The sequence below is a fragment of the Triturus cristatus genome, chromosome 8 (assembly GCF_964204655.1).
Source record: "Triturus cristatus chromosome 8, aTriCri1.1, whole genome shotgun sequence".
Taxonomy (NCBI): Eukaryota; Metazoa; Chordata; class Amphibia; order Caudata; family Salamandridae; genus Triturus; species Triturus cristatus.
The window spans coordinates 53,129,612-53,153,700 of NC_140591.1; the positions used below are offsets into that span (position 1 = coordinate 53,129,612).

The window sequence follows — 24,089 nt, forward strand, 5'->3', positions numbered from 1 at the left end:
AGTGAGCAGAAGGAGAGTGATGAGGAGGCTGTACTGGTTGTACTTTATTGAAATGAAGAATTTGGATATACTCAACCGTGTTTTAACAACAAACTACGTCAAACGCACGCTATGACACATTGAAGAACTGTGGTGTCAGATATTAAAGTAGGTGGCTGAGTCCGAGTTTACTTCCCGAAACGGGTAGAGAAAGGGAAAAGTACATTTTTCAAGCCTATGAAGTTGTAAAAATCCATAAATGGAGTTTCATCAGATCGTCACTCAAGAGGAGTTTGAGAAGAGGATCTAAAGATACCAACTAACTTGTACCTGGCAGTCCAGATGTTGATAGGTCTAGCTACACCTACCTTCCTTCCTACTACTGTTGGGTTTGATGAATCGGCTCACAACGACACGCACACACCGCTCGCTCCCTCCCTCCCAGACCGCGCTCGGGAGTTCTGCGTAGACGGTTGAACGGTTGTTGGGTGGCTGCCAACCTCGTTGGAGAAGTGAGCATCGAAACAAAGCTCGCACCGCTTGTTTACTCACCCGCTCACGTAGTCTGCAGTTAATTTCAGCAGGTGGGATGATAAAGGTATTAGTCTCTAGAAGGGGCGTGGCACAGAACATAATAATGCACGAATAATGGCGTTTATTACGAGTGCATACCGCCCTTCTGCGGACAGCTGGAGATAGAGCGATCATAGTCAATGGGCACCACCGGAACAGCGTTAGCGGGCCGTAGTCCTTTCTCTCTCTTAATTTACTTTGAGACTGGAATGGGTACAATTTCCGGTTCCGGGTTAGCAGAGGCAGCGCCAGTGGCAATGCTAGCGAACTAGTCAGTCACGTGACATGGTCTTCGCGTGTGTGAAGCCGAGGAGGAGGAAGGGGCCCTTCTCTGTCCCTGCTGTCATCTTCATTATCTGCCCGGGGGAAGGCACCCCAGACCGCTCACGTTCACCAGTCCAAGAGAAGCGAGCCCGGCGATGTCTGCACACGCTGCCGCTCAGGTATGAGTCTGCGAGGATCGGCCGGAGAAGGGTGAGGGTCAGCAGTCTATCTTGGGGGGCATTCTATATCTAAATGAACTCTTTAATCTTGGCCCACTTAGCTAGCCTCTTGAAGCCCCCCTCCCCCTTTGGCCCCCTTACTCCATCTCCTTAGGCTTCAGTTTACTGAGGAGCTTCCAGGGAGATGAGGCCGGCACACCAGTCCCGCTCCTGCCCGGAGGGCCGACCGTCTGCCCTTCTCTTTCCCTCCGGTTCTTTGAAAGTCCCGCTCGCCCATAGACCTTCCAGCTGCTGCACAGGGAGCCTTTCCGGCTTCCCAGTGGTGCCGGATTGTGGTATCCTCCCCCGAACTGGGAGCCGTGGCAATGCAGGGGTGTGGCATTTAATAAAATATCTACTAGTCCATGGGGCAGGTTGCTTTATAAATCTTCTTGTCCTGTAACAAAATACACTTGTGCCTTTTGTGCCATGTAATGCGGTGACAAATTATGGCACCAATCTCGTTACATAAGAGCTTCGAAATAGTCTCTAGTATGTTAGCAAGAACGCTTCTACTATTCGTGTGTCCGAAAGCTTATGGATTCCACCATAGCTGTAACTGATGTTTTTAAATGCAGAATGCACTCACAGACACACCACATGCTGTAACTTCAGGATGGCCCATTGTCTTTCTGTATGAGAGAATCGGCCACAGGGAGAATGACAATGGCGCTAATTGACACTCTGCAAGGTCTGGGAGGGGCTGTTGAAGCCGCTTCACTTAAAAAAAACGCAAGCTGGCCCCCAACAGTAAGCGCTGTAAAACTCCTGAGGCTTCTCAAAGGGGGCATCGCAGATTCCTGCAAACCCCAGAATTACGGCCAAACGGCGTCCGTAAAAAGAAATATGACAGCCAACGGACTTTGCAGAGAAATGACGGACTGTCCGTGAAATTTACGGACGGTTGGTCACCCTACTTGCAGCACATACCAAAACACATGAGAAATGTCTTTCAATAAACAAAGCAGGTTTGTTTACTCATTACACAAAACGAAAGCCAAATGCGGCGCAATTTTAACATTTCCTTGTTTCGTTATATGTGCAACATCAATATTGTTAATTGCTGTTGCTTGGCACAATTCTATATATTCTCACGTGACACAGAAAGAAACAAGCAGACATGCACACGCAAAGCATTCCACACATTTCCTTTAATATAACTTCCAAGAGTGTCTCTATTCTCTCCCCCTTTCGCTCGTTTTTCTCTCACAACAACAATCACATGCAAGCACACAGGCAAGCAGACAAACAAAAGCAGACACTTAACAAAAGAATCAGGTGGGATTACAGCCATTTGAACCTGGTTACCTCCCACGGCTGCCTCGATGTCTGGTTTGCAACACAGCATGATGGTGAACACCCGGACGGTATGCAAATCAGCCCACGCTGAATTGTTCAGCTGGGCTCGGCTCAGGTCTACAGAAGTGACTTGGCTATCAAAGGAAGGCCACCAGCACCAGTGTTTCATGAGTACCGGTACTCTCCTTGGCAGTAGAAAAGTGCTGGTACTCAGTGCTGGTGAGTACCGGCCCATTTAAAGCAGTGCTTTCATCACAACACGCAACTCCCAAACTAATTTTCTACGCCGCACCATGCGCAGCACTTTGAGTTACTGGTTTGCCCATCCTTAACTTCTAGGATGAGGTACAGTTACTTGTTACAGTGGTAATATTCCTTTTAACCACTCGCACAGGTTTAGAAAAGATATCCTTTTGCCTGTAACTTCCACCCTCTACTTTACATAATTTCTCTTTGTTTCACCACCTTCAACTGACTGCAGGGTTTGTCCTTACTTCCTCATTCGCTAATGCCAACCTCATGCTCCCTTTTTAAAATCTCACCATCAATTCCTAAGCATCCTGGCTGTTTAATTCTTCGCTTTCTGCACAAAGTCAACGAATACACCCTCTCCGCACCTCAGTGCAACAATTTTCCCAACTACTGGCCCCATGACAAGCATCTGCAATAACTTTCCTATTTCCTCAACACACACCTTATACTTTTACCTTTGCATTTTGTCCTCGGGTCTAGGTAGACCTGGAGGTTTTATAGGTTTCAGCTGTTCACTCCACATTTAATTAACTTTTAATGCGTCTGCTGGAGCGTGTTTTTTTTTTTTTCTAGCCTCTGAAAACAAAACTCAATCTAATTTTCGATCCAACCTCGCTTACAGGTCTGAATTTTTAAAGTCAACAGAGAAATAAGAGCTGTGATAAGCATAAGAGCATTATCTATTATTATCCTTTTGTTCAGTCAATAAATAAAATTAGTGTGAGTTAAGGGGTTCTATTTCAAATCTTTTAGTTATTCCTCTTTTATTAAAGTTATTTTTCCGAGTATCATCCATAAAAGTTAATATAATCCATAAATCGATATTTACTAAAAATGTAAATCAATATATTGGTCAGTAAGGCAGTCAACACAATAATGATGCAACAAGCGTGTTCCATAATGAAACTCCCTATTTTAAATTAGGATTAAATGTGAGAAGGAAAAAGGCATCAGTTCAAATATCCATAAAGAGATTTGATGAGGGAAATCAAATCCTTAGCGTGAGGCTTTTGCATAATAAGCTGGAAAGTGTACTCCGCTAAAATAGCAGCAGATCAAGAAATAAGCTAAGACCGCTGATGTAGAGAAGTCTGAGAAACTCAATGAAGAGTCTCCTCTCAAAGAGTCAGGAAAATAATCTAGAATGAGGAGGACGCTCTCAGTCCAAGGAAAAGGATGGGTTTGAAACTAGTCTAAGAATACGCACTAATATAAATACACAAATTCTATGTTGTAGTATTATTCTCTTTCTTCTTCATATTGAACAATAGGATTTCAGCAGGCTGCTGGGAACAGCTTCATTCCCCATCTTCTCAGCAGAGTAGAATCGTCTTTCAGACAGGAGTCCTTGAATGTTTCCGCAAGTCTTTCTTGTGTTCCCAAAACTTCTTCCCATGAATCATCCTTCCAGCCGTTTGCATCTCTTTGCTGTGAGAACCCTACTGTCAGTCGTCGTAGGAAAGTGCCCTTTTCGACATGGTCACCCCCACTTTTTGCCTGTTATTTGATGTGATTTAGACTGAACGTGCACTGGGTTCCTGCTAACCATGCCTCCAGTGCCATATCTCTTTCCCAAAACTGCAATTACTTAGCCAATTGGCAATGCCTTTAGTACCCTGTGAAAATCCCTAGTAAATGGTGCCGCTGGTACCTAGGGCTGGCGGCACTAAAGAGGGTCCTCAACGGCTGGAGCATGAATTGTGGCACCCTAAGGGACCTCCAAGCTCACGCAAACCGCACCTGCATGCTGCGTGTCTTGGTGCAGACAAAAGTGAAAACATGACATGGCACACAGCATGTGTGCCATGCTTGCCAACACTGCATGCGGTATAAGTAAGTTACCCCTCAGCAGGCCTTACCACCCTAAGGTATGGTGCACGATACTTCATGTTAAGGCATAACTGCAGGAGCGGATATTCCCTGATGCTGGTCAGTTCAATTACTGCCAGTGCAAATGATTTGGAACACCATTCTTAAGAAAGTACTGGACACTGGTGAAAACGAGTTCCACAGCTACACGATGGCTTCACTGAAATAGCGATGTTTGATATCAAGCATCTCTCATTAATAAAACCACACTAATGCCAGTGTTGGATTTAGTAATACATGCACCCAGAGGGCACCTTAGAGGTGCCCCCTGAAAACCTACCAGCTACTGGTGGACTGACTGGTTTTCGCCAACCTGCCACCAGGGGCGAGTTTGTGAACCCCAAGGGTGAGGGCCTTTGCTCCCAGGGGACCATAAACCGAACCTGCTCAGGCAGGGGTTGTTTTCACCTCTTCCCACAGGATGACCTCCAGATTAACATTCCAAGGCAGGGGACCTTCAAAGAGTCTACCACCTTTGGTTGGCGAATCTGGTTTCTCTCACTGGAGAAGAAGCTGTCCCCTCTTTATCCAGAGCCTTTTGGCACTTGGACAGGTGGGAAAATTAGCTAGATATGTGTGCCCGCCTCATCCTCAGGCTACTGCCACCCTTAAAGTGGGCTAACTGAAATGGAGGCAACTTTTCAAAGTTAGTCACCTTGATGATGGCAAAATCAGGAATTCTGGGACAGAGTTATGACCACCTCCCCCAGGAAAAGGTCATTAGGGGACATGGTAAACCCAAGGTTAGGTAGCCCATTGGCTCCTACTCTACACCCCCATAACTCTTCTAAATCCAGTATTTAGGGGATCTGATCTGCCGACCAAAACAAGAAGGGCCAAAGAGCAGCGAAAGCAAAAACTGCAGATGAAGCAAATGCCTTGGCTTCAGCCCTACTGACCTGTTTGCCTATTCACAACAATTGTGCCAAAGTCGCCTTTTCCTGCAAGCTGCTGATCCTCCAAAGCCTGGGAGGACTGCCAGCACTTCTCCAAAGACACAGGAACTCCAATGGAACAGCAGAGCTGTTTCCCTGCACCTTGCAGGTATCAGAGACTGAGCCGTGAGACCCCAGGACCTGACACCGGGAAGCACCACTGCATCCGAGCCACCTAGTCCGACCTGAAGTGGGCCAGTGGTGCCATCAATGTCCCCAGACCCTCCAGACTTGAAGCACACTGTGGGTCTCTCCGCTGTGGACTTTCCAACGCAGTCTGCAACATCAGTTTGTAGGCCCCCCTCTATCACGACTTCTCCTAGTGATAAAAACCCAATGCCTAATGACCCCTCTGCACCCGTCGCTTGTGAAGAAGAGGGCCAAAAGTGTAACCCCGTCCCTGAGGATCGTGAGGTCTCAGCCACACTGTTGGTTCAGCCTGACTGGTCTCCCATTCCGACACTGCAGCATCTGTTCACGAAGACTGATTCCCCCCCTCGGGCAGAGGGAGGCGGGTTTCCTACACTTGGCATGGTTGTGCCCTCCCTTTGCTAACTTCTGGACACAAATCTTTTCTAAACTAAGTGAGATCGTAGGGGAAACACACTGGGCCCGGACCCACTGCTAGCCATATTGGGCTACTCTAAAAAAACTCAGGAAAGATATCAGAGATCTGATTGATATGGGCCTCTTGATAGCCAAACGAGTGATGACAATGCATTGGGTGTGTGGCCCTCCTTAATACAATGGTCCAGGGAAATGTTGTTCTGTAACACACAAACAGAATTGCATAGTGAGCTACTTCCCCCTAGAAGTCGCCCCAAAAACTTCTGTAGTCTATATAACACCTACATAGAAGGGCAGAAATGAGATTATTACATACTGTTCCACCTGACTGCATACAATTGTATAGAGAGCAAATGTATCATTCCCTTCTATAGGCTAATGTCTCCCATAACGCTGTATCAGTTAAATCATGATTTGTTCCTCCATGTACACTCTCTGCCTTTTTTCGTTTAGTTCAACTTTAGTTAGTATTCTTTTATATTGAAATATTTGTATTGTGACTCCGTTTTATTATTGATTGATCGATTGTAATCTGCTTCTTTTTTGTCACTGATTTTCTTTTTGGTTTGACTATAAAATTAACCGAGACAAAATAAAAAAAAAAAGACTGATTTCTCCCTCCCCCACCCCCCAACTTGCATTGGGCACCCAACGCTGTTTGGCTGCCCTGGACCCAGCCCCCCTCCTGCCACTGGAGCTTATCTGCTGGTGCTGCCTTAGGCCTTGCTCCATTCTCACCTCAAGTCCTGGAGGTTGGTCTTGTACGTTTCTGCAAAGAACTCGTACATCATATTTGTGTTCCTTCCATAGGATAACATTGCAGCCTCTGAAAAATGCACTACGTGTCTACTGTTTAAATGCAATCGTATTTATCTTGAAAAACGTACTTAGCTAATCGTATTGATTCTGGTACTGAAACCTATTTAAAGATGCATGTTATTTTTATAAATTGGTGTGGATCCCCTTATTGAGTCATGTGCATCATATATTGCCTATTGTGTGTATGTGCTGATGTCTAACACTCCACTGATAAGTCTAAGGCTATTCGACCACACTTCCCCCCCTAAAGGAGCCCCTTGGGATTACTAGTGCAAACCCCGTCCACCTGTAATACCCGGACTCTTTCCACAGTATATTTCGTTTTAATGTACTACATAAAGGGCCGGCTTCCTACAGTCCTCTAATACAAAACAAGTGTCTATTCACTAGTTATCAAACAGTATCTTCCGAAATGGCAACGTCAGCAGCAAAGAGAAGAAATAAATCTTGCACAGCAGCTATTCAGTGCAAAAATAGGCCTTTCAGTATTAATATATTTTCTATTTGACATGGCCCCATCAGCTAGCCAAAGTTAAGAGTCCATTTTTCTTTTCCGTTTTACAGACCGATAATTTAAGTATGGTTGGCTACTACAAATTTTGCATTTATCACACTTTAGGTCGAAGCGTACCAAACAGTGCAGCTGTCTGGTTTACTAACAACATCTTGGGGACTTTCGGAAAGCTTCCTAGAGAATGCATTCCGCATGTTGCTTACCTTTGGCCTTTTGGTTTGTAACTCGCATTTCCTTTCTTTCTAATTGCTGGCGTTGTTTGTTTTAGGCTGTCCAACTTTAGTTCGTCCCTTCCCTTGACCAAACCTTTTTTTACAGAATTCTTCAGAGTTCTCCCTTTCTGTAAACATGCCTTTAAATCTTCTTATCTTGTCATATTTGCTGTGCATTCAAAAATAGGCCAAATGTCAGGCGCTTCCTTCTGAGGGAACTTGGAGTTTACTTTTCTTTCTGTATCTTCAAAGGGAGAATTCTGAAGTTTGGTGAAACAAATATTTTCATACCATCAAAACAAATCAATACACTAGGTGATGGCATATCGCTGTATACTTTTACCAGCAAAACTGTATGTATGTGCAAATGTAGTGGTCATGTCAATTAAAGATGTGTTGTCTGTAATGGCAGTGCGCTACCACACCATGCACACACTAACTCACCCCATTTCACTCAGCACCACTGCGCACCTCCGCACCACTCCACACTACGTCCCTCCACTCTGTGCTGCTCCACACTGGGCAATTGCACTCTATACCACTTCACTCTATGCTTCTCTACTATACATCACTCTGTGCCAATGCACTCTACCCCACTCTACTATGCACCACTGCGCTGGCCACTGCACTCTACACCATGCCATGGTACACAGTCTAATTGGAGACATCTCTTTGAAACAGAATTTGTAGCAGTACACAAACAATTCTAAAACTTATTTCAATAAAATTGTCATAGGTGTGAATCCTAGAGTCAATTCAGCATTTCGTTCTCCTGTGATGGAAAAAAATTAGCAACAATGAGTTGGGTATTAATAAGCATCTGGTATTCTTCACTAGGATGACGTGAACTAGGGCCTTATAATGACATGTTCTGCTATATTATGAGCACTTAAAATCTGAACACCTGTGAACATAGAATCACTTGCATGTAGGCTTCCTTCATAGGTGTACTGTCGTATGGTTTTTATAAACTGCTTTTGTAGAAGGCACAATTTTATCTGTGGGCTTTAAAGGCACTAATGGACCGCTGGACGTCATAAGAGCTTCTCGATAAAGCAGACAAGCTGAATTTAAAGCTTGTTTTTAAAATGAGGTCACATTAATGTTGCTCCTTAAATAGACGGCAGAGAGTTCCACAAAGTCAGTACCAAGACAGAAAACGTACCTACCCCCAACTTTGTCTTTTACAAAGCAAGGCTGCATCAATGATTTTTAATAGTTTGAAGGTATTTAAGCTGGTCTTTGGCCACACCAATGTACAGTGCATAACTGTAGTGTACCTGTTCCTTCAACTGGTGTATGACATTTATATTATAATCTAGGTTTAGCACTAGTCCTTTGTGGTAAGAAGTTGTGGTAAATAAAATCTTCTTTACCGGACTGAATTTCATACGGGATCTTAAAATAAAGTAAAATAGCTCAAAATAACAAGAGGCAGAATCCGTGGTATAAGAGTTTCTAAATGGGCTTTATTCCATTCAAAATGGCCGACTCGAGTCGCGGCCTTCAGGTTCCGTCACCACGAGGGTTCAGGAAGTGAAGTACAATACTTTATTGACAGACATGCATTTTTATAATAAGTACATTACAATGAAACGAATGTAGAAGGCGTAACATTTGATAAGAAAAGTGACATGACAGGTACGTAATCGAAACTAGGCGTAATAAGGAATAAAAGAAACATGATTGGTTAGGATTATCAGACATAGGTGGATCTATAAGATAATACTTGGCATAGATGCGCGCGCAGCAGCATGACGTGTAATTGACGTGCAACTAGGGGGTGAAGGGACTTGACATTTAGCTCTACATGTGGAGACGAGAAGTCTGAGGGGTCAAGTCAACCTAATCCCAAATCATATCTAACATCCTATGTTTAAAGAACTATGTTATCCACAAGGAAGGACTTTCGGACAGAATCTAGTCTATACTGACTGTGTGCGTGCACAAACGCCTAAGTGTCTATATGAGAAGCGAGAGGCAGAAAACTTTCCATGGCAGCAGGGCTATGAATCACTTGCAGGAGGACGGAAAGGCTGAGTCCTTTGCTTGTGAGCTAAAGGAAATGTTTACCTAAATCACTAGACAGGAATGCATCGGCTGAAGAGCAAAATAGATAATTCGAAGGTGAAATACAGCTTCTTGGCAGGCAGGCGAAAACTGGCCGAGGCAGGCACCGTTAGCTGCACAGGGAGTAGGACAAAGTTCATGGATACAGATGCGAGCTCAAGCTGAAGCTGTCAGAGACAGAGAGCAGGGAAAGGCTTTGAGGACAGAATCGGGCCTACTTGCCTGAACTGTAAAAATGGAGTAACTTAGCCATATAAAGTCGGTGGCCTTTCATGCTTAGGAATCGAATATCCAGCCCATTGATGGCGGATCTGACAGAGAACATGTCGACGGTAGACACACATATGTTTGCGTCTTTGAAACTGGAACTGGAGGGAACATACATGTACTTGTAACATGCATATAGAACCGTTGGGGTCCAAGATAGGGGACATAACTGATCAGGAAAATCCACATTTCCACATTCCCTCCTTGTCCCCTACTTGCCCTTTAAGAGATATCAATCTTCATCATTCCATCGATTTGCTCATGGAGCATCATTTCTTCTTCCTTCTTCTTCCGGTGTTTTGAACGAGAACTGTGATATGGAATGCATGATGTGGCACACAGACCACAAATCGCTGGTCCACATTGCAGGCATAAACAACAACTGAAGAGCATAAGAAGGCCAATACCTAGGAAGGATAGAACTCTCCATCCCCAGGCCGATATCACACTCCAAAACCACCCGGACCACGTCCAAGTGCCTGGATTCTCGTGTATCTGGCTTACAATCTTATGAAGGCGTGTTATAGCTTTATATACAGATGGCGAATTTTCTGGTATGAATATGCAGCAGCTGGATCCGATGACCCTGCAAGCTCCGCCCCTATCGGCCAGGATGACGTCAAGGACAAGACGATTCTGGAGAACAACAATTCTCATCACTGATTGTTCCTCTGTCAGATTGCCTAGGGCGGCTATAGTCTCGTTTACTACAGCTTCAAGAGTCTTGGTGAGTCTGCGTATCAGCTTACTATTTGATATTGTACCTATATAGGGAAAGATACCTTTATTGAAATCTACATACTTGTCCCATGCCGTCTCAGTATAATCGACAACTGGGAGATCTCTTCGCTCTCTATTGTGTACTAAATGAACATTTCGATAATAATCAGGGGGAGCTAGGAAAACAGGTGGCAAAAGGAATGCTATGTAACAGGTACCATCCCAATCTAGAGGCAGACGCATATATGCAGTCTGACCACATATAAAGTAAGAATGGCGAGAAGCTCTAAATGAAGATTTACCTTGATCACTATATTCTACTGTAGTAACGCATTGGCTATGGCCCATGTGTATGGAACCAACTTTTCTTACACATAATTCACCCTTAACTGGAAATACTGACATAGTGGGCAGAATTAGTTCAACTTCGGATTTGACATTCAAAATCATAAGATTAGGCGTAAAATTACCTAATTTATACACTTCATTTTCTAAATCAGTTCCTGTTCTACTGGGGTGACCCTCCTTATTAGGGTGACAGACTTTGAATAAAACTAGATTCAGATTTCCCCATATCCAATGTTGTTGATAAACTGCTGTGTCTGGGTCTATGGAATTTAATAAACTAAACCATGCTCCACAGGAGCCATTGTGTGTGAACGGATGTGGAAAGAAAGGCAGAACTCCTTTGTTATTCTGATAGGGAGGGAGTCGGCCACACACCCAACAATTGGTGGCATTACTAGTCTGATGGGAATGATGTAACATACTAATGAAGGTGTTGTTGCGCAGCGCAAGTCTATAGGACAACTCATGTGGGGGTAATTCACTAAAAGAATGTTCATCAGTTATATTGAAAGCACGTTTAGAAACAGGATAATACATATGCAACAATATACTTGCAGTAACTATTAAAAAACTCAAGAAAAACAAAATTAATAAAGTCACAATACAGTGGCTACGCAGTAATTTACAATAAGCATGTCGTTTCATTATGATTCTGGACTCTACATCATTCAGACCTAAGGGATACATGTCGGGACAGATTCAACCGCTTCACCTTGGAGAGGACTTAAACAATCAAATCGTCCGACAGTTTGGATCTGGACCTGAGTTTCTGCTTATAGAGTTCGGTGCTACTGGCTTCAGCCAAAGGTAGCTTTGAGTCAATGGGGGAAGACACACGGGGAGTACTGTTTGTGTCAGGAGGAAGTCCATGAAATTTCTTTATATGGCTGGAATGCACCCAGCCCTTTCTCCCTTCGATCTTCACAGCTGTTCTGGTCGTCAGCAGGACCAACTTAGGAAGCCTCCACCTTGGCTCCAGTTGGGTTTTCCGATCGAAATTCCTGACGAGAACATAATCGCCGGGAATTACGTCATGAGGTTTCACCTCGGTGTTGTCGGGAAAAGCTGCGACTACCTGTGAACGACAAGATTGTAGTGCAGACATCAAGGAAGCCAGGTAATCTGTCAGCATATTACAGTCAACATCAGTTATTTTACGGGGTATAGGCGTCCCCCACATATTCGGTGGTCTACCAAAGATCACCTCATAAGGGGATAGCCCTGTTCGAGAGTGTGCTACCATCCTCATGTAAAATAGCGCAACTGGTAAGGCTACTATCCAGTCCACACCTTTTTCCTGACATATTTTAGACAGTCTGATTTTTAAAAGTTGATTATGTCGTTCCACGAGACCTGCTGCCTCGGGGTGTCGGACACAGTGGAATTTCCACTGATATCCCAACAAAAGTGAGACATGTTTCATTAATTCGGATGAGAAAGGCTGGCCGTTATCTGAATATACAACACGTGGTAAACCGTACCGTGGGAAGAATTCTCGAACTAGCTGCTTGGCAGTAGTCGGGGCAGTGTAATCTGATACGGGATACGCCTCTGTCCAACGGGAGAGAGCGCAGACAACTACGAGAACATATTTGAATCCTCGACAACGTTCCATCTGAATATAATCCATCTGGAGGACTTCAAAAGGATGGTCAGGAGGCTGAAATCCACCCTGCTCTACGGGAACACTCTTTCCTGGATTAAACTGACAACATATCATACAGGTACGAACTTTTTGTTTAGCTGCTGCTCGTAAATGTTTGTTGAACCAAATGTGCTGAATGCTGTCTAGCATAGCCTTCTCTCCTAAATGTGCTGGACTGTGAACTGTAGCTATAATGGCTTGAACCATGGAATCAGGGAGAAACCATACAGATTTCTCCTTCGTCATCCATCCTTGATCTGTCTGGATCCCTCCTAGTTCAGTCCACTTCTTTATTTCTTCTGCTGTGGCATGTGTCTGTATGTCAATTACGTCAAGTGCGGGATCCTTAATTGTCATACACTGTGTTGGTGTCTGAACTATTGGCTTTGTCATGTCTAATGTGCGATTCTGAGCAGTCTGTTTAGCTGTTCTGTCAGCTAAATCATTGCCTTGAGAAATGGTATCAGTAACCTTCGTGTGTGCTTTACATTTCATAATCGATATAGCAGTGGGTAGATGTATTGCATCTAACAAAGCATGAATGAGGGGTCCGTGCTGAATGTGGGCACCATGGGAAGTTAAATAACCTCTCTCTCGCCACAGCACGCCGAAGTCGTGTACAACTCTGAATGCATAACGTGAGTCAGTGTATATATTAACTTTCTTATTTGTGGCTTGAATACAGGCTTGTGTTAGAGCAATAAGTTCTGCTGCTTGGGCTGACAAAGTATCTATACAATTTGTCTCAATAACTTCAGTGTCTGTTGTGACTGCATACGCGGCCACTAAATCTCCTGTACTTGTTCTCATGCACGATCCGTCTACATACAACGTCAGGTCTGGATCTAACAATGGAACGTCTGTCAAGTCTTGTCTAGGTTTCGTCTTTATTTCAATGATTTCAACACAATCATGAGCTAGTGGGTCTGTTCCAATTACAGGTAATAGTGTAGCAGGATTCAATGTATTACACCGTCGGATCTCTATGTGTGGTTGAAACAATGTCAGTTCATAACCGGTAAGTCTTGCTATGGTCAAGTGTTGTGTTTGTGTTCGGTTCACAAGAACCTCTACTGCATGTGGTACTTGTACTGTCAATGGGTGTCCTAATACTATGGCATCGCTTTGTCTGATTGCTAAAGCTGTCGCTGCCACTGATTTCAGGCATGCAGGCAAAGCCTGAGCTACGGGATCTAATGTACTGGAAAAATAAGCACATGGCTTGCGTGATCCTGCTTGATCCTGAGTGAGTACTGACAAGGCAGTACCTTCGCGTTCTGTAACAAAGAGTGTAAAATGTTTGCTATAACATGGTGTTGCTAAAACAGGTGCTTGACATAAAGCTTCCTTTAGGTTTTCAAAAGCTTGTGTATGTTCCTGAGTCCAAGGGAGAACAGTCGATGTGGCTGCCTCCTGTGTGGTTAACTGAATGAGTGGTTTTGCTAGAAATGCGTACTGAGGGATCCACTGCCTACAATATGAAGTGAGGCCTATGAAAGCCCGCACCTCCTTTTGTGTCTGGGGTATTGACATGTTAGCAATTAACTGGATGCGATCTGGTGTAAGCTGCCTTCCCTCCTTGGACAGCGAGTGACCAAGATAAATAACTCGCTGGACACAGAATTGCAGCTTAGAAGGAGACACCTTGTGCCCCTTGTCGGCTAGAAAATGTAAAACTGTCAGAGAAGCTTTTTCACATTCTGGCTCGCTTCTCGCGGTGATCAGCAGATCATCGACATATTGAAGCAGTGCTGTATTGACTGGCATGTGGATACTGTCAAGTTCTCGTTTCAGTGCTTGGCTGTAGATGCTGGGGCTTTCTGTGAATCCTTGGGGAGCGCGTGAGAATTTAAAGCTGCGCCCATTTAAACTGAATCCGAACAAATATTGGCTTTCCGGATCTATTGGGACGCTGAAAAAGGCATTCTTGAGATCAATTACAGTAAAGAATGTTGCTTCGGAATCAATTGCTGTCAACAATGATGATATATCAGGGACCACAGGGAATTGTGGTACAATGCACTTGTTTAGTTCACGCAAATCAATAACCAATCGGTACACTGGTGGGGCAGTAGGATCAGTTCGTTTAAGAATCGGAATTATCGGTGAATTACATACATTGGAGTCTGTTTCTACAACTACTCCCTGGGCAATCAGCTCATCAATGATTTTCAGCAAAGCCACTACAGCATCATGCGGTAACTTGTATTGTCGCATTCGTGGTAGTACCACTCCTGCTTTCAGTGTGACTCGATAGGGTGTAATGTTCATGCAGCCAACATCCGTAGGGCCTTGTGCCCATAGATGTACTGGTAAAGTCTGTAGTCGGGGATCCATGTCTCTAGACACATAGTGACCTTTAAAATCACGTAAAAACAACCTTACTCCTTCCGGAGAACAACATATTATGGCTCCTAGTGCTTTCAGAGTTTTAATTCCTAACAGATTTTCTGGGCATGATTTAGTAAGCAATAAATCTGTAGTTCGTGTCAAAGGTCCTATCGTAAGTGGTAGAGGCTGTGATACTTCATTAACAATAGGTTTTCCTGAAAAACCAAGGGAAACATTTTGAGAGCCTGAGAGGGGTGCCCCTGGAACTTCACTACGTTTTATAGTTGTTCGACTTGCCCCTGTATCGAGTAAGAATTTTCTATCCTGACCTAATAATTCACTATGTACATAAGGTCCTTCTTGATCTACAGGAATCTCGATAAGCGGTAAGTCAATTTCCCTCTCTAGGCTGGTTCATGCGTAACGCTGATACTCAGGGTATTCATACTGTGCAGTCTGATACATTTGTCGTGTCGTGGTTTGTGTGGCAGTAGCAGGCAACGGTGGTGCAGCTGGCACAAACTGTATGGGTTGCTGTGAGGCTGGCATGGACTGTTGCTGAACTGGCATGGACTGTCCATGCTGCATAGTTCCTTGTTCATTCTGATCTTGTCTAACTAATCGTGGTCTCTCCTTTGCAATACCTGTAGCTATATTACGTTTCAGGACTGGACAATCGTGTACATAATGGCCCAGTTGTTTACAGTAATTGCAGGTTCCTTTTACAGGAACTGCAGAATCACCAGAATGTGTCACACCCTTTTTGTGACCATCTGCTGGTACTGTCTGAGAAACTAGCATTTTCATTTTTGTATCCTTCATGCGTCTATGCTCGTGTTCTTGTTCATCCCTAATTCTATTGTGATGATACTGTAACATTTGTAGCATTTGCGACGGAGTGTTACTTTGCCAGGTACTCTCGAATTTCAATATTCTATTCTTTACTGGAGGCAATGCATTTTCCACTAATTTTGTCACAAATAAATGTGGATATGAGTCACTACTTGCTTTTATACCACTATTTATACCAAAACATTTTTCAAATCGAGCATAATAATCGCTTGTGTCTTCATCTTGCTTTTGTTTGCAGGCTGTGATTGCACCCCAATCTTCCTTTTTTGTAGTTAATAAACGTGGCAGTACCTGTACTAGTAAACCTGGTAACAGTTTAACTTTATCCCGAGCCCTGAACCTGCAGTTCGGCCCCTTTCTTCCTCTGCTAATGCTGTCCAGTCTATCTTTTGGTCACCCACTTCCCACTCTTTTTCTTTCAGTTTTTCATAAATGCCAGCAGGCAAAAGCACCTTTAATATCGTCATAATATCAGGAAAGGTGTACTCTCCCATCAGTAACATGTCTTTAATTTCTCGGTGGAAACCCGCTGGGTCTTTGTCATGACTAGGTACTACTTTTTTCATTTCTAATAATTCCATTTTTGATATGGGTGTGTAAACAAATACACGGTGAAACTCATTGTCTTCGCCTTTTATTGGGTGCACTTCTCGTAGGGGATTTTGTCTATCCATATAGTACGGCGCTCTTTCTCTGCGGGGCAGCGAGAGAGGATCCGGACTTACAAAAAAGACATACTGCTTACGTGACACTAATATCTCTTTAATTAGCTTGTTACTAGAACCTCTCCATCTGTTCGTGAGTAGTTCCGTTAATATATCAGGTAAAGGACCAGGGTCAGCATGTTGGCTCTTATATAATATGAGGAGTTGCTGAATCATATATATTCCAGCTAAACGTTGTTCATCTGTACTGAGATTAAAAAACGTGTGTGCTACGGTCTCATCACCGTATTTTTCAGGACTGTCAATCCAGTGAACGGCTGATCTGGCTAATTCTTGCTCATCCATGGAATCGAGGAGGTGGTAACCTCTTCGTTCTCGTAGTATTTTATCTGCGGCTTGAAACAAATGTTCAGGAGACTTCAGATTCATTACAGGCGTCGGATACGTTCTGCTATTATTTGGGCATACTGAGTGTATGGGATCAGAAAAACATCTAGCATTATCACAGGATCCTCCTCTGCCTACATAGGCTATGGTCTCTGACTGTCTTGCGGAATTCCCTGATTCGGACACTTCATCTTGCTCAAACTCGTCTGTTCCCAATCTTTCTTCATGAATACGCTCTATTTCTTTACGGATTTTTCGGCACATGGCTATTATACAATTTTGCTTATCGTGTCTCCCTTCTGATATATTCTGACTCCATCTTGTAAGAATAAGCATTGCATTCGGGTCTACCCCCGGGCGGTCTTGATTTCTGATCACACAGTTTATGAGGAAACGTAACAGTTCCCCCTGTATCTCTACTTTCTGGAATTCCATAGCTCTGTTAATACATCCTGGATCTCGTCCTGTTTGAACAAAATGATATATGTTATCTAGATGCGTAGTCATTCCTGGTAACCTTGCTAAATACTCTGCGGCTCGCCTGATACGTAATGATGCCAGGACCATTTCGTCCTCTTTACCAACCACTGGGTCATATCTACAATTTACAAGGAGTTCCTTAAGCGTACGTTCACTTACGAATTTAGGTGTACGTGAATGCGCTGACTCTTGAAAAACAAGTTTATTTATTCTGGGTGGTGTAAAGGTACTGCTAGCACCTCCCGTGGCCCCATCTGGGGCGTCGGGTGTGAATGGATTCGTTGAACGTGACACAGCAACTATGGGTGTCGATACCCCTGTAGGATCGACTGCGGAGACAGATGCGGAAACAGATGTGCTTGCCGAAGCTTGTATCGGGACTTGCTGTTGCACGGGGACAGATACCTGATCCTGACGTTGAACCCCTCCGCCAGACGGTCTATGTGGTGTGGCGTTAGCATACTCGGGAGCTGCGTCGTCTAGATATGAGGAAAGAAAAACATCTTCTGCGGTTCTGGGATGCCCTTTTGGATGTACCTTAATTGGAAATAATGGGGGTGGCAAGTCTTTTGGCATCTCTGGAGCAGCCTTAGGTAGTCCTTCGGCTAGAAGGGGATACATACCATTCATAAGAGCATTTCTTTGTCTATTTACTTGTTCTGATTTCACTCGGATACCTTCCTTAATTAATAGATTTTCTTGAACTTTATTTGAACTTTCTTTACTCCTCTCTTCTTGCCTACGTGCTTTTTCTGTTCGTCTATGAGATTCCTTACGCCATAACTCAACAGCGTCTTTCTGTGATTGTCTGACCTTTCTTTTCCATAACTCTTCCTCCACTTTCATGATGCATTCTGCATCCCAGGTTCCCGCTACGGGCCACCTTTGACTTTCCGGCAATCCCTTGGTATAATCTACCCATAGATCAAGAAACAATATGGCATCTAAGCCATGCTTATGGTACATAAAATGCCCTGGAGTGTCCCTAGGAGGAATAGGAACTGCTTCTTCAAGCACCCCTTTTCTGGTAGTAATCTGTCTTAACTTCGAGAAGAGCGGCATATTGACAACTGATCTGATACTTACTCTTGAACTCACTTAATACGAAAAACACAATAATGAACAGTGAACAATGAACACTCATTCATACCACAATATTTGAACACTTTAAACATTAAACATTAAACATTTTAACAACGACCGACAATGATGACAGTCTGCCTAACTAATCACCACGCTGAATTCTTGACAATAACTGAATACTTCGGAATACTTGATATACTGCTAAACAGTACATATACACTGCTAAACAGTGCAGACCGGATTTGTGTACCCAAATCCGTCTTGACCGGCACAACCTATGTGCGCGTCAACACGCCTCCCCGGCGATGGTACTCACCGAGTAGCTCCTTGAAACGAAAGGCCTCAGAGAATGGACAGGACTCGATGACTGCGGACAGCGGACCCTCTGGACATCGGGATTTCGAGAAACCTGGTGGGCCTCTGTATACCTCGGATCTTGCTCTCTCAGCTAGGCTCTGGTCGGGACACTTCGCACTTCTCACCGCCTCGTCTGGGTTGATCGCAGCCTCAGTCGCCCCCTGCTTGACCGGAGGGAGCTTACAGGAAATCCTGCTGGTACGCGTTTATGGTCCGTCCAGCTGTGGCAGGAGACCGGGCCTGCAACGCACCGCCGGCGCGTGAGATGAGAAAGTGTCCCTATTCGGGCGCCATTATGTGGTAAATAAAATCTTCTTTACCGGACTGAATTTCATACGGGATCTTAAAATAAAGTAAAATAGCTCAAAATAACAAGAGGCAGAATCCGTGGTATAAGAGTTTCTAAATGGGCTTTATTCCATTCAAAATGGCCGACTCGAGTCGCGGCCTTCAGGTTCCGTCACCACGAGGGTTCAGGAAGTGAAGTACAATACTTTATTGACAGACATGCATTTTTATAATAAGTACATTACAATGAAACGAATGTAGAAGGCGTAACATTTGATAAGAAAAGTGACATGACAGGTACGTAATCGAAACTAGGCGTAATAAGGAATAAAAGAAACATGATTGGTTAGGATTATCAGACATAGGTGGATCTATAAGATAATACTTGGCATAGATGCGCGCGCAGCAGCATGACGTGTAATTGACGTGCAACTAGGGGGTGAAGGGACTTGACATTTAGCTCTACATGTGGAGACGAGAAGTCTGAGGGGTCAAGTCAACCTAATCCCAAATCATATCTAACATCCTATGTTTAAAGAACTATGTTATCCACAAGGAAGGACTTTCGGACAGAATCTAGTCTATACTGACTGTGTGCGTGCACAAACGCCTAAGTGTCTATATGAGAAGCGAGAGGCAGAAAACTTTCCATGGCAGCAGGGCTATGAATCACTTGCAGGAGGACGGAAAGGCTGAGTCCTTTGCTTGTGAGCTAAAGGAAATGTTTACCTAAATCACTAGACAGGAATGCATCGGCTGAAGAGCAAAATAGATAATTCGAAGGTGAAATACAGCTTCTTGGCAGGCAGGCGAAAACTGGCCGAGGCAGGCACCGTTAGCTGCACAGGGAGTAGGACAAAGTTCATGGATACAGATGCGAGCTCAAGCTGAAGCTGTCAGAGACAGAGAGCAGGGAAAGGCTTTGAGGACAGAATCGGGCCTACTTGCCTGAACTGTAAAAATGGAGTAACTTAGCCATATAAAGTCGGTGGCCTTTCATGCTTAGGAATCGAATATCCAGCCCATTGATGGCGGATCTGACAGAGAACATGTCGACGGTAGACACACATATGTTTGCGTCTTTGAAACTGGAACTGGAGGGAACATACATGTACTTGTAACATGCATATAGAACCGTTGGGGTCCAAGATAGGGGACATAACTGATCAGGAAAATCCACATTTCCACAAAGTGATGCCCACCTTATTTCAGGTATGTATTTCTGTATGTTTTTTTCAGTTTTGCATGATTCAAACAGGCCAGGCCTTAATGCCCTTAACTTTGGGATACCTATCAAAGAACTAACAGCTAGTAAGACTTGATCTTAGGTGTGGGTTAGTTATTTTTTCATATAGATTTTTGGCATGTTTTAAGAAATGGTGCTTCCCCCAGTCCATGGTATTTTATATTACATTAAAGTAAAACTTGTTTTGAATATTGTAATGCTTTCAGCTTCCATGTGTTTATATTGAATTACATTGCACTAAAACAGTTCTCTGTAGTGTTTTGCATGTCAGTCTGTTTTCAGTGATTTCAATCTTTCCATCCAGCATAGAGTGGCCTCGAGAATATATTTAAGGATCAGAAATTATGAAGGCAACACTGGAAGAATCAACAGAGCTCTACAAGCTGAACTTACTTTGGTTGCCTGATCAGTATGCTGTGTTTACAACAGTGGTCCTCTGTAAAAGATTAACAACCATGTCTGCAAAAGCTGTTTTTGCCGTCTCGAAGCAACTACAGAAAATGTACAGAGGACAGATTCTGTGATTGACGACCCCAGCAATTAAAGGTTACCTGTAGGAAGTCTCCTGATTCCACAAAACAGAAAAGTGTCTTGAGGAAATTGTTGATGTTCTTCTTTTCTCTGCACAAAAACGTGACCCGTTCTGAAGATACAAGTTAGACATGGAGGACGCACATGCCAACCGTTTTGCTTGCAGTGTAGTGGCCATTCCACCTTAATGTAAAACTGCCCAACGTGTATCACAAAGATAACAAAAGTGGAAAAAACTTTAGTTTTTACATCAGTCATGATGACCAATAATGTAACTGAGTCGCTGGATGTATGTACCAAGACACCCAGTCTGAAGACACTAACATCAGAAGATAATCCATGCACCTTCAGCGAATGTTTGACGAGCTGTAGTTCCTCATCAGATCTAGTTAAACACCAGTTAATACACATGGGGGAAAAAACATGCATTTGTAATGAATGTGGGAAGCATTTTGCTAGTAAATCTGGGCTACGATACCATCAGAAAACACATACAGGAGAAAAACCTTATGTATGCAATGAATGTGGGAAGGGTTTTAGTTTCTCATCGGATCTGAGTAAACATCAGCAAATGCACACAGGAGGTAAGCCACACCAATGTAATGAATGTGGGAAGAGTTTCAGTGGTAGATCAGGTCTAAGATACCATAAGCAAATGCATACAGGAGTGAAACCACACACATGCACTGAATGTGGACAGAGCTTTATTCGGATAACACAGTTAACATATCATCAAAAAACACACACAGGAGAAAAATCAAACATATGCAGTGACTGTGGAAAGAGCTTTGTTCTATTATCGCAGCTAACTTATCACCAGCGAACACATACCGGTGAAAAGCCATACATTTGTAATGAATGTGGCAAGAGCTTTATTTTATTATGGAAGCTGACTTACCATCAGCGAACACATGCAGGAGAAAAGCCATACATGTGCAATGAATGTGGGAAAGACTTTGTTTTGCCATCAGACCTAATGCGCCATCAGCAAACACACACTGAGAAAAAAGCATACACGTGCAAAGAATGTGGAAAGGGCTTTAGTAAATCATCAAACCTTATTTTACATCGGCGAACACATACAGGAGAAAAACCTTACTTGTGTAATAAATGCGGTAAGAGTTTTACTAGCAGTTCAAACTTGAAATGCCATGAGCAAGTACATACAGGAGAAAAACCATACATATGCAAAGAATGTGGCAAGAGGTTTATTGTATTAACTGCACTAACATATCATCAGAGAACACACACAGGAGAAAAACCATTTGTGTGCAATGAATGTGGATCTAAATTTCATAGGTCATCATTACTGTTGAGACATCAACGAATACACACAGGAGAAAAACCATATATTTGCAGTGATTGTGGGAAGAGGTTTATTCAATCAGTAAAACTAGTGAATCATCAGCGAACACATACAGGAGAAAAACCACATGTATGCGATGAATGTGGGAAGGGCTTTATACTGTTAGCACATCTAATGTATCATCAGAGAACACACACTGGGGAAAAACCATACGTGTGCAATGAGTGTGGGAAGAAATTTCATATGTCATCATCACTAATGAGACATCAGCGAATACACACAGGAGAAAAACCATATCTGTGCATTGAATGTGGAAAGAGATTTATTCACTCAGGAGATCTGTTGCGCCATCAGCGAACACATACAGGAGAGAAAAGGTGAATAAAATCTCCGTTCTCATGACTAATGTTGAGTGCCTTCATACAGTGGCACTTGTAAAAGATAATTACCAAATCTTAGCAAGTTGAAAATACTGATCCACCACACTCAGTCTAAAAAGGTGCATATGGTGACAACGGTGCCAAACCTTCAAAATCATTACCCTCTAGTCCATGATTGTTGGTAGATCTACAACAATGGCTAGAGATTGACCTCCCAAAAAGGCTTGATTTTTGTAATGTACAGAAGACGGTTAGCTATTGTGCAGAGCAATAACTTGTCAATAAACACCATATATGTGTGATGACTGCAGGATGATCTTCAATAAGACATCATATCTAAGGAATGATCAGTGAACAAATACAACTGAACAACACAAGTGCCTAGGATCAGGCAAGGGAACTGCACCCCTTTGCAAAACTGAGGAGCAAAAAAACTGTAAATTAAAGTTTACTTGAAATAAACAAAAAGAAGCAATTATTACATAGAAACACAAATTCAGTTCATTCCATTGTCAAGTAATAAAAAGCTAATCTATGATTTGTGAAAGGGAGCCTAGGGATTGCAAGCTTTGTCACGGAAGAGAGCAGCCATAAATTATATTTTATTTATGCATTCAAGATTAACTGTACAGAGGCATCTTTATATTAGGCTGATGGTTTTACAGTGTGGGATTAAGATCACCCAAGTGCTTTTATTGTTTATATCTACTGCATAAGTATAAATGTTTTTGTTATAGGTTTTTCCAAAATTTTAGCATTTACCTTTGGGAAAATGGTCAAATGTTATTGTTCTGTATTTTTGTATGGTTAAATGGTAAAAAGACTTTGTCGAGGCTTATGTATTTATTATGAAATACCAAATACATAAATGAGGAAGTGCACAGACGATTACAGTTAAAGCTAAAAAAAATCACTGACTGATTTCCTGCCTTTCTACTTTGGGATCACATACTGCTCACAAATAAACTTAATGTGAAGACAAAGAAATGATCTGCATGCCTATCAGCACATGTACAGAAATAATTACTTTCCAGATTATAAATTCCAAGAACGGAAGGTGGCATGAACTTTAGTAAAATTGACCAGGTAGTGAATGTATTGTAGGATGAAAATGCGGTGGACCTCAGTTTCCATCCTCAAATTCTCAAAATATCTTGAAAGAGCAATAGTGTGACTAACTGTACTCAATAAATAAAGTAAAAGCAACAAAAGAAATGCCAGAATAAGATTAGGAAATATTCAAGAAACTCAACAAGCAGTTGATCAAAGATAGTTGGACAGCACACTAGTTTAGTGGAGAATATCTGGTACTCGTAGGGAAACCCCACATTAGCCTGTAACACAAGCATGAGCAGCCATGCAAGAAAAATAAAACACATGTATGGTAGCCTAGCTTGTGCTTGTCCACAAGATTGTTTACTACATGCACAACAGATACGTATTAGGGGGTCTTGGGGCATAATCAAAACAAAGGCTGTCCTCTCTGTTCCTTGTATCTACTAATGGGGGGTCAGAAGGGTAAAATGCTTATCATGGATGCTCTCTACTCATTGGTTTCTCTATTTGAGGTATGGGGGAATGCTGGTCATGGTTCGGGGATGTGAGTGTCATTTAGGTATGTGGACCCATGAT

At 43.0% G+C, this 24,089-nt stretch overlaps 2 protein-coding genes across 3 annotated transcripts in view; both read left to right on the forward strand.

The window, feature by feature from the left end:
• The first annotated feature begins 788 nt into the window (after positions 1-788).
• The window catches only part of LOC146800054 (uncharacterized), a 160,285-nt gene continuing 136,984 nt past the window's right edge, over positions 789-24,089 (forward strand). The window contains exon 1 of the mRNA XM_085620971.1: positions 789-1,026. Within this exon, the coding sequence (XP_085477097.1) occupies positions 838-1,026 (189 nt within the window). The 5' untranslated portion in view covers positions 789-837. The remainder of the gene's footprint in view (positions 1,027-24,089) is intronic.
• Positions 858-23,444, forward strand: LOC146800055 (uncharacterized). Of its 2 annotated transcripts, none has more exons than XM_085620969.1 (2): positions 858-995; positions 20,545-23,444. In XM_085620969.1, the coding sequence occupies exon 2, from the start codon at positions 21,028-21,030 to the stop codon at positions 22,456-22,458; it is 1,431 nt and encodes a 476-aa protein (XP_085477095.1). In that variant the 5' UTR covers positions 858-995; positions 20,545-21,027; the 3' UTR covers positions 22,459-23,444. The 2 variants fall into 2 exon arrangements, with proteins under 2 accessions (XP_085477095.1, XP_085477096.1); XM_085620970.1 differs by having other exon boundaries at positions 894-1,026.